Here is a 16,204-nt window from a genome sequence, read left to right as displayed (position 1 = left end):
ATATGGTGAATCAACCAATTTTTTGGGAACTGGTCAACAGTTAGTCCTCACCTTCATCATTTGAAGGATTACCAAACCTCTTGCTGGCGTATTCACAAAGTATTCTTTTTTAGATATTAAAGATTTATAATGTGATTTTTAGGTCAAATATTTTTGAGTTGCAGGATGAATAATGTTTCTGAGAGAAAAAACCTGACTTACCTGAATGAAAGACTAACTTGAGATGTGGATTATCAAAGGTGTACAAATTAAAGGCTTACAAACAAGGTTCTCTCTAAGCTGTGCGTGCATGCATGTACACACCAGATAAAAAAGTGAGCATGCATGCATGCACACACACACACACACACACACACACCTAGTAACTATGCATACAAAATTGTTCCTTTCAGAATTTCTGTTTTGCAGTCAATAATTTTTGAGTGTACTATAAAGATGAATTTTATCATAAATCATATTTGTCATTTATTTTATTTAGTAATTTCTCCAATGTCTCCATTCCAATATTACTCTAACCCATTCTGACTTACTGCTCTATTTTGTTACTTTCAGCCTGTGCCATGTGGGCGAACTGATGATGACATCAGCAAGTTGTATAGGCATATTTGTTTAGAGTATTTACTGTCTACACAGTTATACAAACAGTGATGGATTTTTTGTAGCTATACAGATTTAAACAAATAATTTAGTGCTTACAATTTTACAAGTTACAGTTATATAAAAACAGAGCAACATAAAAATGAGAAATATTACATTAGCAGTTTCAGTGCATTAATTCCTCAAGGTGTCACTGTAGAAATGAAAGCAGAAAAAACTGCAAATTTGTTTAAATTTGAATGACTAGAAAATGTGCTGAAACAGCAATGCCAATGTCAAAGAATAACATGTGAGTTGCACTTGGTGAAATATTTAGATATGATGAGAATGGCATAGTTGTGTGCTTGTATTGTCAAGATGTTAAGGTGTAAAACATAAAAAAAAAACATTTCTAGAAAAAACTTCTTTAGAAAACAATTTGGTAGATACCACAGCACTATTAACTTTTATAAATGTTTGCATTCATCTGAAAGAGAGATTCCTGGATAATGAGGTGGAAGAATGGGTTGTATCTGATTGCACAGCAGTCTCAGTTTGAACTTCAAATTTGGAATTGAACAGGAATCGCTCATGATACACAAACTTTCTTGGTAAACATGATACTGTTCTCAGAAAGTAAGTACAAAGAGAAGATTAAATGCAACTTGATTTCAAACTATCCAAACTGATGCTTGAATATGAGAATGAAAATTTTAAAACATTCGCAATACTTATGGATATTGGAGGAACATTTTTAGCCTCAAGCATAGATGAGCAAGTTTTAAGTTTAATAAATAACCAAATTTAGGAACTGCTTGGAAACTGAACTTTGGACGTGTTATGTGCACCAAGAGCTGGCTGCTTAACAGTGGGGGTTAACAATTTGGGCAGAGTGTTTCTTTGCCACATATCCATATACACAGCATGGATATGTGACAAAGACTTTGTGGAGAGACTGTAGATTTTAGTTTCTAGATATACTGATTCTGTTCTTTGTAGTACAAATTACTTTGTACTCTGCAGTTTACTAGAGCATGAAAACAACATTAATAGTAATAAAATGGCATAGAATTTCCTATTGTAGAACTTGACATAATTTATGTAATTGTGGCACATAAGTGAAACTTGACACTGGGGAGTTCTTTGGCTTGGTTGAACAGCAGGAAGGAGTGATGACAAGGGGCCATCCCTGGGAGTTATGAAAGGAAACTGTGAGCAAGAGGATGAAGAGTGGTTTCTTTGCATGGAGGGTGGTTGAACCATGGAATGCATTGCCTGATAGAGTGGTGAGAGTGAGAATGGTTAATGAGTTTAAGGAGTGGTATGATAGACTTTGTGTTTCCTAGGAAGAACCTCCCATGATGAGTCTTTTGACTCCATGGAGGCCTGAATAATAATAATAATAATAATACATAAACTCTATGTATATGCAGCATTTATGTAGCTGGGGTTAGGCTGCTCTCACAGAAATATTTAGCATGCACTATTCATCATCTTTTAACAAAGATGTCACTAATTTTAAGCATTTCAAATTAATAGTTTCTGGCTTGTGAATTTCAGAATTTTACTATTGTGAACACAAGCTACATTCCGTGTGGTGACTTGGAATTAGAATAGTATCACCATTAGTTTATATGCATCATAAAAGGCAATCAAGTGAACACTCAGTGTCTGGGGGTATAGCAAGACCATCCTACCTCCAGGAATTATAAATATGGAGACCTGGTCCCCCAGGTTGGGCTGGGTGCTGACAACTCCATCTTGTAAAAAAAAAAAAAAAAAACTTGTTAAGAAATCCAAAGAAGTAAAAGTCAGACTGATTAAAGGACAAAGACCTGCTAAGCAAATTAAGTATATGATTATTGGAACTTGGAATGTATAAACAAAATTGATGATGCTCCTGGATGAACTTAAACCCTATAATAAAGACATCATATGTTTACAGGAAATAACATGGAATGGAGAAGGTATTATTGAAAAAAAGGACTGTGCAATATGTTATAGTTGTCAAAAAAAAAGGAACATAAGTTAGGAGTATTCTTTATTGTTAACAAGAGGGTTAAATACCTTGTTTTTAACTTCAAAGCAATTAGTGAAAGACTCTTTTCCTCTTATTCTGGTTAAGAATAAGAGGAAAATTTTTTAACTATAGTATCATTAATATACACGCATCTACTGAAGAAAATGATGAAAATGAAAAAGATAGTTTTATGATGCTCTGGCCAAGTTATATGATAAATGTCCAGGACATGATATACAGTAATTGGAGATGCGAATGCACAAATAGGAAAAAAAAAATGAATACCATCCTATTATAGGTATGAATGGACTACATAATATAACTAATGATAACGGAGAACGACTTATCAACTTTGCTGCCTCTAGAAATATGGTAATAGGATCCGCTTTGTTCAAACATAAAGATATACATCTAGCTATTTGGAGCTCACCAGATAAATTATATTTTAACCAGATAGACCATGTCCTAATTGACAAGAGACATGTCTCTGACCTGATGGACATAGGAACATATAGAAGTGCCAACACTGACTCCGATCATTAATTAGTATTATTTTGAATATGAGCCAGGATTTCTAATGATAGAATAGTTCAAGGCACTTATGTATGAAAGATGGAAAAAATTTGACTGAGACAAACTCAAGGAGTCTAAAATTGAATCTGAATATGCAAATAAGCTACATGAATATTTGAAGAATTCTGACTTAAATGAACAGTCAACCACTGAAGATAGATGGTCTCGCCTAGTAACTGGGATTAAAGAGTCAGCTATTAGGTATAAAACAGATATTAGGTATAAAAGAAAATAAAAAAGAACTAGATAATTTGTATGATGAGGAATGTAAAGTAGTTACAGAAGAAAAGAATAAATGTTATATCAGGATGCATCAGAAGAATTTTACAAGAGCTGCTCTTGACGAGCATCATGAAGCAAGAGAAAGGGGAAAAAAAGGTACATAGAAGAAAAAAGAGGAATTATGTAAATCATAAGATGGAAGAGCTGGAGCATTTAAGAATTAAGAATAAACGCAAGATGTTTTATGGAAAGAGAAATAAAGCTAGAAAAAAATTTAAGCCTACACTGACAATATGCAGGAATGAAAACGGTGATATAATAAACGATAAAGAAAATATATTGCTCAGGTGACAGAGACATTTTAAAAATATTTTATCTAAAAAAACAGTCTTAGATAATAGTAGCAATGAATATCACTATTAAAACCACAATAGTAACAGTATAGAGGAACAACTGCCCACCTTGGAGGAAGTACAAGTAGCAGTGTCTAATTAAAGGATGGTAAAGCTCCCAGATCCCATAATCTGTAGGCAGAACTATTGAAATAAGGATGAAAAGAACCTCAATCAAATTCATTAGTTAATGACTCATATATGGTTGAATGAAATTCTTATGAAAGACTGGTCCACCAGTGTTATATGTCCAATATTAGAAAAAGGAGACCCCCTACAATGTGCTAATTATAGAGGGATTAGCTTTTTAAATACAATATATGAAGTCCTCTCTAATATCTTATATAATAGACTGTCCAAATTTACTGAAAAAGAAATAGGAAGCTATCAATGTGAATTAAGACCTAACAGGCCAACGGTCAACAACAGAGCAAATATTCACACTATGACAAATATTGCAAAAAAACATGTGAATACAATATAATTACTCAGCATTTATTTATGGACTTTAAATCTGAATATGACACTGTTTGACAGACAACAGTTATTTTTGGCAATGATAGAAATGAACACTCCAACTAAACTAATTCGATTAGTCCAGATGACAATGAAATCCATTATATGTTATATTAAAATTCAATTCTGTTTTGTCAGAAGAATTTGAAACAAAATGGTCTAAGGCAAGGAGATGCATTAGCTTGCCTGTTGTTTAACATAGTGTTAGAGAGGGCTTTAAGGGATTCTGGAATACACAGAACAAATACAATTTATTATAAATCAGTCCAGGTCTTGGCATATGCTGATGACATTGATATTATTGCTAGAACACAGAAGGCCTTCGTAGAGGCATTCATCTCACTGGAAAACTCAGCGAAAAGAAAGGGCCTAAAGATTAATAAAAAAAAGACTAAATTTATTATAATTATTATTATTACCCAAGACCCCAGGGAGTTAAAGACTCATCTAGGAGGTCCTTTTATCATATACATAGCTCATCATACCATGCTTTAAACACACCCAAATTTTTTGCAGACACTACACTCTCAGGCAAAGCATTCCAATCATTCACAACTCTGCATGAAAAAAAACCTGCTTCTCACTTCCCCATTCCTGTGCCCTTACTCATACCTTCTTTATACAGTTTCCAGGGATGACCTCTGGTTCTCCCCTGATCTCCTACTATTTTCTGTAGAACTTCTCCAGCATTGATTCTATAACAACCCCGTAATAACTTGTAGTTCTCTATCACATCTCCCCACTTCCTACTGCCCACTAGACTGCAAATTGCATCTTCTCAATCTTTCCTCATACTCAACATTCCAGAGGTTAGAAACTACTTTAGTCAGTCACCTCTGGATCCTTTCCAACATCTCTTCATCCTTCTGAAAACCAGGTGACCAAATGGTCATGGACTATTGTGCCCATAGTCCATGACCACACATGGACTATGGGCACAATAGTCCATGTGTGACCTAATCAAAGCCTTATGCAATGGAACAAGAATCTCCCTACTTCTACAAGTCAGTGTCCTCTGCATCACTCTCAGAAGCCTTAGTGTTGTCTTCACAATTTTGGCTATGTGTTCCCTAAATTTCAGATCCTTATGCACTATCACCCCCAGATCCCTTATTTTCTCCACCTCCAAAAATATATCCTCACAAAGCATAAATTCTGCATCCCAGTTTTTGTTTTCTAAATTTTAAAACCTTATATTTTTCAACATTGAAATCACATCCCCATTCCTGTGCCCAATCATTCAATTTATTCAAGTCTTGTTGTAAGGCCACAACATCTTCTCTACTCTTCATGTTCGTCCCAACTTTGCATCATCTGCAAACAACCGAATATCTCATTCCAAATCTTCACCAAGATCATTAATATACAAATTAAACAGCAATGGTCCTAAAACAGACCCCTGAGGCACACCACTAGTAACTTTCCTTTTCTTGGATATCGCACCCCCCCCCCATACACAACTTGCTGATACCTATCAGATAGCTAGTCTCCAATCCAATGCACCAATCTAATATCCAACCCCATCCACTCTAGTTTGACTATCAACTTATCATGCAGTAATCTATCAAAAGTCTTTGCAAAATCTAAGTATATTACTGTGTATCCTTCTCTGTCCATGGAAGCAGTCACCTTATTGTAATAAGTAAGTAGATTACTAAAACATGACCTCCCTTTAGCAAATCCATGCTGTCCATGAAAGATAATACCATTGTTATCAACCCAATTCTGGATCCTAGTTCTCACAAGCTTCTCCAACAACTTAACCACAACACCTGACACACAGATAGGCCTATAGTTTGATGCTTGAGTTCGATCACCTCCTTTATGAAGTGGCACAATCTTGCCCTCCTTCCACTCCTTAGGAACTTGACCCAGTGCAAGACTCGTATTAAAAAAACATGTCAAGACTGGCATAAACTCCCTGGCACATTCTTTCAGAATACGTGGTGATATATTATCAAGTCCCACAGCCTTATTTACATCTAGTTATTACCTTATTACAGTCCATCTCTCTTCCTCATCATCAACTGCTCTCAATCTCTCCATGAAGTCACATTCACCAGATTGAAACATCTTTATGAACTACTCTTTAAGTATCTCCACCACACATTCTGCAACAGCTGTCTTTATACTTTTTTTCCAATCAATGACATCCTTCCATAATCATTCTTTCTTTTGCTGGCTACATATCGAAAGATCTCCTTAGGATTCTCTTTGGCTTCATTAGCTAACTGCTGTTCATACCTCTCTTTAGCTACCCTCACCAACCAAGTCACCCACCTTGCCTGGTCTTTGTATTCCTCATAGAATTGATTATTTCCAGTTCTCTTATGCTGCCTCCATAATGCCCTTTTCTCTGTATTGCATGCTTAATCTCTTTATTCACCCATTTCACACCTACCTTATTTAACCTTCTAATTCTTGGAATACATTTAGACATTGCATCTACTGGATAGTTTTTGAAAATCCCCCAAGCTACATTGATCTCTTTTCCAGCTAACTCCTCATTCCATGCTATACCTGCAAGCTGTCTCCTGAGCTCTTCATAATCACCCCCCCCCCGTAGTTCTGAATTAAATTAAAGATGCCAATAAATTATATTCTTTTTTAATCCTTTATCCAAGTATAAACAAAAAAGTTTTTATGTGAAGTATCTTCACAACTAGGATACTTGTATACTAGTGACTTCATATTGTATTCCATCAAATAGTCCTTATACAGAACAAGAGACAACATACTTCTACATGTCAAGATCTTCCTCATCACTGCCATAATCCTTTGTAATGTCCTCACAATTTTAGCAATGTGATCCCTAAGCCTCATGTTCCTGTCCACCACTCCCAGATCTCTCATCTTCTCTCCCTCTGTCAAAATTTTATCTCTTTCTTGCCTACCAGATTTCAATACCATACACTTTGCAACACTGAAATGGTAGCTACATTCACTTGCCCACTCACACAGTCTATTTAGATCCTGTAAAGTCACAACACTTCTATTCCTCAGAATTATCTCAAATTTTATATCATTTACAAGTAATTGCATATCTTCAGTTTGATCTCAATATCATTAACATACAATTTAAATAATGGCCCAAAATGAAAACCCTGTACTACACTTGTCTGACAACTAATCACCTATCCAATCTCATCTGTTCCAATTTGGTTATTATCTTGTTTGTGACAGTCTATCAAATTTTTTTGCAAAATGTAAATATACCACTCTATATATTCTCTCTTGCCCAATGCATTTGTCACCTTGTTGCAGTGTATAATATGTAAGAAGAATGCTAAACATAACCTTTATTTAACAACTCTGTGCTGCATATCACAGATAATACTGCTGTTAACAATCTAGTTTTGGATTTCATTCCTTGCCAATTTCTCCACCACCTTGACCACACTAAAGACATACAAATTGGCGTGTAATTCATGGTATCAAGTATTATGATCCCTTTATTTAATGAAACAAAGGCATCATAAGACTTGATGTAATATTCAGAGAATTAATTCGTAGTAATATTCAGAGTTAATAGCAGTCTAGACATACTTGTTTAATAAGCCTTATAATCTCTTTCAAATCCTTTGAGATTGCCTTGTTGTAAGACTTGTTAAACAAGTATGTCTAGACTGCTATCAACTCTCTGAATATTACTATGCACTTTAAAAGGTGGCAAGTAATGTCACCAAGTCCTACTTGCTTTATTTAACATCAATTTTACTTAATTCGTCTTGCTCACTCAATCACTCCCCTCCTTCAACATATCCCCAACACTCGAAGAACTGTATGATGTAACATGATGTAATAATTCAGTGAAGATTGTTCACTGAATTATTGTCATATCCCCCACATCAGTACCCTCGATGGTACAGAGGTCTGACATACGTCAGTTTACAGCCCGAAGTTAACCCTGTGAGAATGGCTAGTTCTCAGCAGAGTGCCAAAAGCACCGAATGATTGACCCCTTCCAACTACTAACCGCTCTCAGACTTGCTTAACATGAGCTTAATATGAGTTATCAGTAGCGGAGCCTCTACCAATCGACCAACCTTTACTGGCTGCTCACTGAATACATCAACTATATTGTTCGCTTGGTGTCGCACTGATTAGATAGTCGGCTTGTCAAGAGCTCCTGAAAAGATTAGTAGTATTTTGTGTTAACATTGGCAATTTTACTAGAATTTTAAGTAGTATTGTTTGCTTTTTGTTTCTTGGTGTGTCTGTGCAATTTTTGTGTGTTTTCTGTTATTTTAATTATTATTTTTAAGATAAGATAGTGTACATATGGCACCGATAAAGAAAAAAATGGCGGCCAGGTCGCCATGTTTGTTTAAGAGTTTTGATGTAAATGAATTTATGCAATGTGCTGTCTGTGAGATGTATGCTTTGCGAAGAGCAGTGGAAGTCTGGTTAGAGGGTGATAGTGGAGTTAATATGTGCAGAAAGTGTAAGGAGAATGAGGATCTCAAGTGTGTTTCGGGTGGCGAGAGTGATATCGTTAATGATAGTCAGAATGTAGAAAATGGCAGTGTGATAGAGAATTGCGTGGTAGTGCCAGTTAGGTGTGAGAGTGTCGCTGAAAGTGTAAATGAAGGTAGAAATACAGAACGAATGGATGATTTGATTGATAATGAAAATGGTGTGATAAATGTGAGTAGTGAAATTGGACATTTGAATGGAGTGATACACAGAGCAAAAAGGCAACTGGAGCATATGGAAAAATGTGTGCTGAACGTACCGAATAATAACTGGCGAAAGTCTGTGACGACAAATAATAGAATGTTCGTAAACGTAAATAAAATGAAGGAGCAAGTGCTGTATGGGGATTCGCTATTAAGAGGTGTGATAGTTGAGAGTTTGATGAAGTCGTACCAGCCGGGTGCAAACATAAAGGACATCAGCGAATCTATTCGAGTGCAAAAACAGAGGGTGAAAGAGGTGATAATCGTGGCAGGAACTAATGATTTGAAAAAGGACAAAATGGAAATGATATAGGATGTGAGGGAATTACTTGAGGTAGCAAAAGAGAAGAGTGAGAGAGTTAGGATGGTGAGTATTTTACTGCGGTATGACAGTGAAGTGTTTAGAAGGAGGGCCATAATTGCCAATGACTTTATGCGTGGGTTATGCATGGAGAGTGGTGTGGAATTTGTGGATGTGTGGAATGAGTTCGATGGGTGAAAGGACTTATATAAGATGGATGGGTTACATTTGAATGGAGTTGGTGTACGGAGGCTTGAAAAAGTGTTGATGAATGATCTGGAAGTGGATGTACAGACTCAGGGAAACTAGATTTATTAAGAGGGGGAGGAGTAGATATGCAGACTTTAGGGAGGCAGTTGAATGTATGAATGAGTATATTATGCCCGAGCGAGTACGAAGGACAACAAATCAGAATGGGATAGTTAATATAAGGCATCAAAGTAGGGATGGAACAAACGGGCTTTTGCAATTCATGTACACTAATGCCAGGAGCATTAGGAACAAGAAGGAAGTGTTTTTGCCTTGGTTGGCACTTCCAGGCCACAGGTTGTTGGTATTAGTGAAACATGGCTGACAGAAGATGATAAAGCTAGTGGGATTGAATGCGATGGGTATAGCATGTTCAGGAGTGACAGGGTGAATAAAAAGGGGGGAGGAGTGTTATTGATGATAGCTGATGAGTTGCAGCCAAGGAGTATAGAAGTTGAACTGCAGGATAGAGAAAAGAGCACATTTGAGGCTGTTTGTTGTGAGATAGAATCTAACATAACAAAATATACAATTGGGTGCTGCTATAGACCAGGTGATGGAATAGATGGTGGGGATAGTATGCATAGGCAAATAGAAGAAATGAGTGGAAGGAGGGTAATTATTATGGGTGATTTCAATTATGGTAACATTGACTGGAAAGAGGACAGGGCACATGGGAGGAAGGAATTGGATTTTATGCGGTTATTAAGGGACAACTATCTGCAGCAGCATGTAGTGGAAAATACCAGGGGGCAGAGAGTGCTTGACCTAGTAATTGCAACTGAGAATGTGGCTGTAACGAACATGACCATGTTGCCACCAACTGGTGAGAGTGACCATAAGGTCATGACTTGGGAGGTGGCTAAAGGAGTGGAATTTACAATTAAGACAAGGTACATGTGGAATTACCCGGCTGGTAAGTATGACAAGCTTAGGTGTGTGCTTGGCTCAGTGCCATGGCATGTAAAACTGCAAGGGCTGGATGTTGATAGTGCATGGGAGGTGGTTAAGAAGTGTTTGCAGGATGCAACACTATTAAGCTTGAGCTGCAAAAAAAGAAACAATTGTGGAGGGAATTTAAGGAGAAAGGTGACCAGCAGGCACAGGAACAGTATAAAGCTCAGGCCAGGATGGTAACAAGGGTGGTAAGAAAAGCAAAAGCGGATTACAAAGGAAAATTGGCCATGCAGGCTAAAGAGAATCCCAAACAGTTTTTTCAATATGTTGCAAGTAAAAGGAAAAATGTTCATGGTAGAATGATCTTAAAAAATGCTGAGGGTAGGGAGGTAACCGAATCAGTCGATATTGTGGAATTACTGAGCGAGCACTTTGCAAAAGTATATCATCCAGGTGGTGACTTTGCAGGAATGGAAGAACCAACAGGTTATACTGGAATTGTGATGAATGAAGTAGAGGTAACTAGTCTATTACAGAACTTCAATGTCAATACATCTGTGGGATTGGATGGTATACCAGCTCGTGTCGTACATGAAGTGGCTAAAGAATTGTCAGTGCCCTTGACCATTTTGTTTAATTTGAATCTCGGGTCTGGGTCAGTCCCAAGGGGGTGGAAAGAGGGGAAAATAGTTCCGCTGCATAAAGGTGGTTCCAAGTCTGCTGTTGAAAATTACCGGCCAATCAGCATAACAGGAATCATTATCAAGGTCTTGGAGAAAATAGTCAAGAGGAAAATACAAGATTGGATAGAAGAAAATGGGATACTGTATCGGGGACAGCATGGTTTTGTGAAGGGTAGGTCATGCCTCAGAAACTTGCTCACGTATTATAACACAGTGACGGCTGAACTGGATAAGAGTAATGGGTTTACAGTGATTCTACTGGACCTTGCTAAGGCTTTTGACAGGATACCACATGGAATTCTAATCAGTAAATTGCAGCATATAGGGATGGATATAGGGTTGGTGAGATAGATAGGAGTAGTAGGAGTAGAGTCCACAAGACAGCCTGTGACTAGTGATGTGCCACAAGGATCTGTTCTGGGACCACTGCTGTTTAATTTGTTCATTAATGATATAGGAAAGGATCTGAGAGGAATAGTTCATTTGTTTGCGGATGATGCAAAGTTGGGTAGGGCAATAGTGAATGCAGATGACATCAAAATTTTGCAAGACGATTTGGATAGACTGGAGGTCTGGGCTAAGGAGAATGGATGTGGCAATTTAATGTGGCAAAATGTAAGGTTTTACATTTTGGGGTGAAAAGATTAGCAGCAGTTTATTACATTGGTGGAACTCTACTCCAGGAAATTGATGAGGCATGAGATTTAGGAGTGTTGGTGGATAAGGAGTTGAAGTTTAGGGGGCACATTGCAAAAGTGGCCAAATCAGCTCATCAAATCACTTGGTTGCTGAAGAATACGTTGACAAGCAGAGACAGGCAGGTTATTGTACCTCTGTATTGAGCCTTGATAAGACCCCATCTCAACTACTGTGCCCAGATTTGGTCACCTAGGTTTCTTCTTGATGGGGAGGAGGGGGAGAGGATCCAGAGGCAAGTGACCAAGATGATAGCAGGTCTGTGGAATGAACCTTATGAGAACAGGTTGAGGATTTGTGGGTTGCAAAAATTGGTTGACAAGCGGAGGAGGGGAGATATGATTGAGACATTCAAATTACTGAAGGGTTTCTATAAAAGTAATACAGAAGATATTTTTGAGAACAGGGCTGGTTGTGGGAGGACTAGGGGACATCCATGGAAACTGGCAAAAGTGTGGTTAGTAAAGGTGTTAGAGCTGGGTTCTTTACTTTTAGAGTGGTGAATGAGTGGAATGCACTCCCAGAATCTGTGGTGGATGCTGTGACAGTGAACGAGTTTAAGGCGAGGTATGATAGATACTGTATGAATGTCGAATAGTTGTGATGAATATGATTTGGGGCCTCCCTCGATGAGTCTAATGACTCCCTGGAGTTGCCCGTAGTAATAATAATAATAATATATCTTCTGCAGTGGTTACAAATCTACCATTTTCATCCATAATATCATATTCCCATAATTATCTTTTCAATCACATGAAAAAATTATATATTTCTTAATTCTTAACATTCATTATTTGATGCTAGTGCAGACAGACTTGAACACTGGAAAAAATGATGAAAGGTGTAATTTTAATGTGAAATCCCATACAAGCACATCAGAGATAATTCTTAATGTTGAGAAAAATTCATTTAGAGTTAAGCATGTTACTTAACATTTATATTCATGCCATCTTAATTTGACATGCATGAAATAAAAAAAATGAAGAAAAGAAAATATTTACTATGCTATCTCACATGCAATTGTATTTGCCACTATGCAAGCCATATCATGATTTGATTAGTCTTGCATTATGCAATCAGGATAAATAAAACAGGACAATTACATTGTGCAGCATTTGTTATAGTAGAACTAGCTACAGTTTCTTTCATACTGCAAATCAGCTTACAAGCAAATTATTTTCATTCTACTATTATAGCAGTCATTTAGATCTAACTATCTGAAATGTGTAAATTCTTTTTGATATCCAAAGTAATATAATATGAAAACATCAGACAGTAGGTATCAGTTAGCCTAGTGGCTGTGTGCTTCGCAACCATATGCCTGGGAAAGAAGTGTCCTAGGTTTGATTCCCATCAGTGACGTGAGGAGCTGAAGGATATCTTCCTCAGTCATAGCCAAGTTAGCTGGTCTTGGGCGTGGACAGTAGGGTTTTTCCCCAGTTTATCCTGGAGTTTTTCATCCTGCAAAGCAGGCAAACTGGCCTTGAGAACTCAACACTATGGACATAGAATACACCAGGGTGTAGGGCTGATCACCTTATCCTGTGAACAGTTTGAGGTCCGATGATTAATAAACCCTCAACACCACAAGGTAAAAGAGGGCAAAAGGAAAATGAGATAAGATGAGATATATATATATATATATATATATATATATATATATATATATATATTTATTTATTTATTTATTTACTTATAACATTTAATATTGTTAATATCTTGTTAGTATGATAATCAGTAGTGTTAGGAAAAATTAAAGATTACTATTTGAAGTTAAGGAAAAAACCTACAAGCCATTCATAGAAAAAGTTCAGAATTTTAATATAAATGAAAGATACATTAAATATTACAGTTATGATCATTACACAGACTGTAAAAAGGATATTAAAAGATTTCTTTAAAAAATAACATGCAAACTAGAACACATCAGCATTAGTAAACACTGAAAAGAAAAGTTACAAGTATATGTCAGTCCCATTCTAAAAGGTTCCAAGAAAAATACACAGCCCTGTTAACAGTTAACATGCATACAAAAAAAAAAAAAAGCTATAACAGAGAAGAATACAGCATCACCATCACCAAAACAAATGCATTATTTCACTCCATATATATATAACAGATAAAAAAAAAATTATATCTTGTAAGAGGTGTCTGTAATTTATTATATATAAACCATTTTTTGAATTATTCAAGAAAAGAACTTTAAAAGACTTCATCTTGACATAAATAAAAGACAATAAATATCCATTGTTATTTTACAGCTTAGTAAGCAAAAAATATTTGCCTTTGAAAACAACATTAAAAGTTTTGAAGGGAAACAGTGTCTGTTTACTGGGATCTGAAGTAACAATAAATACTTATTGTCCTTCTGTTTAAGTAGTTTTTTTATATAAAATATGATTTACTTTCAATAAGAATAATTAAAACTTAAAGCCACATACAATATTGTAATGAACTATTATATTTATAGAAAACTTATTTTTATACCGTTTTTAAAGATGAGGTGTTTTACAAATAATTTCAGAGTTCACCATTCTATTTTAATTATACATAAATTTTAGTGTGCTAAGTGAGTATTTTCAATAAGAAACTGGCATATTTACAATTTGTGAAAATATATGATTAAGAAGTGGAGGCAAAATTGCAAAATTAATATTTCTGTCATAAAAATATCTGAATAAAAATAGCCTTGTAAGGTAATAACAGTCATCAATTCTCAGATGCTTTGATAGAATTTTACTCATCACATGTATATTTACAATTCTGTGAATCCTGAATGTGGGCATTCTCAAAACTTGGTTTGCAGTCTGAAGGAATTTCTGATAAACACTGACCTTGACATCCACTACAAGTTATACACCCATCATCATTTACTGAAACAGAACAGTTGAATCCATCACATATAGGTTGTTCACAGGATCTGCCATCTAGAAAAAAAAAAAACAATTAAAAATGAAAAAACTCAACTTTTAAACTAATAATTAAAGGAATGATTTATGATATCACTTTTGATTTATGATATCTTTTATTAAAAGAGTAGTAATACAGTGCAGGACATTCCTTTACTGTGATGTTGATGTTCTATAGCAATTTTTTTTATTTTTTTTAAATTTTATATATATATATATATTTTATTTCGTGAGGAGTTGAGTAGGGCATATAATCAGTGTTCAGTTTCATGAACACAAAGAGAGAGAGAGAAGTTAAGAAAATATAAAAGCACAATTAAAATGGTTAAAAGAAATCACAATAAATATTCATTATTGTTTTATCTGACTGTTTGACCTGCACTCATTATATTAATTTGCTGATACATGTCTTCCAGATCATCCCTAAAGCAGCAACCAACCATATATTTTGTCTTATTGGCCTTGATCTCACATCAGACAGCTTCAAATGAACAACCACCCTCCCACCGAATGGATATTTATAATCCTTTCTTTGAATTTTCAAGGAAGATAGAAAAGACAGGATGATTGAGGGGGGTACTGCTTATGATAGCAGATGAATTGCAGCCAATAAGAATAAGCAATAGGTGGGAGGGTGGTTGTTCATTTGAAGCTGTCTGATGTGAGATCAAGGCCAATAAGACAAAATATATGGTTGGTTGCTGCTATAGGGATGATCTGGAAGACGTGTATCAGCAAATTAATATAATAGTGCAAGTCAAGTGATTATTATGGGAGACTTCAACTATGTAAATATAGACTGGAAGGAAGAGAAAGCACATGGCAGCAAGGAAATGAAATTCATACACTACTGGGAGATAATTACTTGAGACGGCATGTGATGGAGGGAACTTGGAATGCTAGAGTATTGGACTGGATCATAAGAACAGAAGATATCTGATATAAAAATGAATATCCATAACAAAAGTAACCACATTGCCTCCAATTGGGGAAAGTGACTACATGGTCTTGACTTGGGAGATTGTAAAAAATAAGTAATATTCTACGATAAAGAGCCAAGAGGCTATTTTTTCTCTGGAAGCATAAATTAAGTTAAGGGGATAATAAATCCCTCATTATTTTAAAGCCGGATATGAAACTCGGAGATCGAAATCTAAGAGTTTCATACCGAAGAACTATCAGCGAGTCCTATTGTAAGTCAACACCTGGGTAGTACAACACTATGACAATTCGGAGCAAAGGAAAAAGCTCCATCACTAACCTTAATATTTTTTCATAATGTAAAACACAGCTCCTAGGAGATGTATTACTGTTTTACATTATTATTATTATGTGACACCTCCAGAGAATCCAAAGACTCATCGAGGGAGAATGTGCCAACACCATAGAATGATTGGTAACTACTAACCGCACTCAAACCTGCTTAACTTTTTGCGAGCTATTAGAAGCAGAGGCTCTACCAATCGACCAACCTTTGCTAAGTGATGAGGT

At 36.0% G+C, this 16,204-nt stretch overlaps 1 protein-coding gene across 6 annotated transcripts in view; it reads right to left on the bottom strand.

Moving 5' to 3' along the window:
- Nucleotides 1–16,204, bottom strand: part of LOC150096090 (kielin/chordin-like protein) — a 649,251-nt gene that overhangs the window by 293,033 nt on the left and 340,014 nt on the right. For all 6 annotated transcript variants that reach the window (XM_090408779.1, XM_090408780.1, XM_090408782.1 and 3 more), the window contains one exon: nt 14,639–14,731. In XM_090408779.1, the coding sequence (XP_090264905.1) occupies nt 14,639–14,731 (93 nt within the window). The remainder of the gene's footprint in view (nt 1–14,638; nt 14,732–16,204) is intronic.

Source organism: Typopeltis vanoorti, chromosome 19, assembly GCF_054136105.1.
Source record: "Typopeltis vanoorti isolate ZY-2024b chromosome 19, IOZ_Tvanoo_1.0, whole genome shotgun sequence".
NCBI classification, from domain to species: Eukaryota; Metazoa; Arthropoda; class Arachnida; order Uropygi; family Thelyphonidae; genus Typopeltis; species Typopeltis vanoorti.
This window is presented reverse-complemented; position numbering and strand designations above follow the sequence as displayed.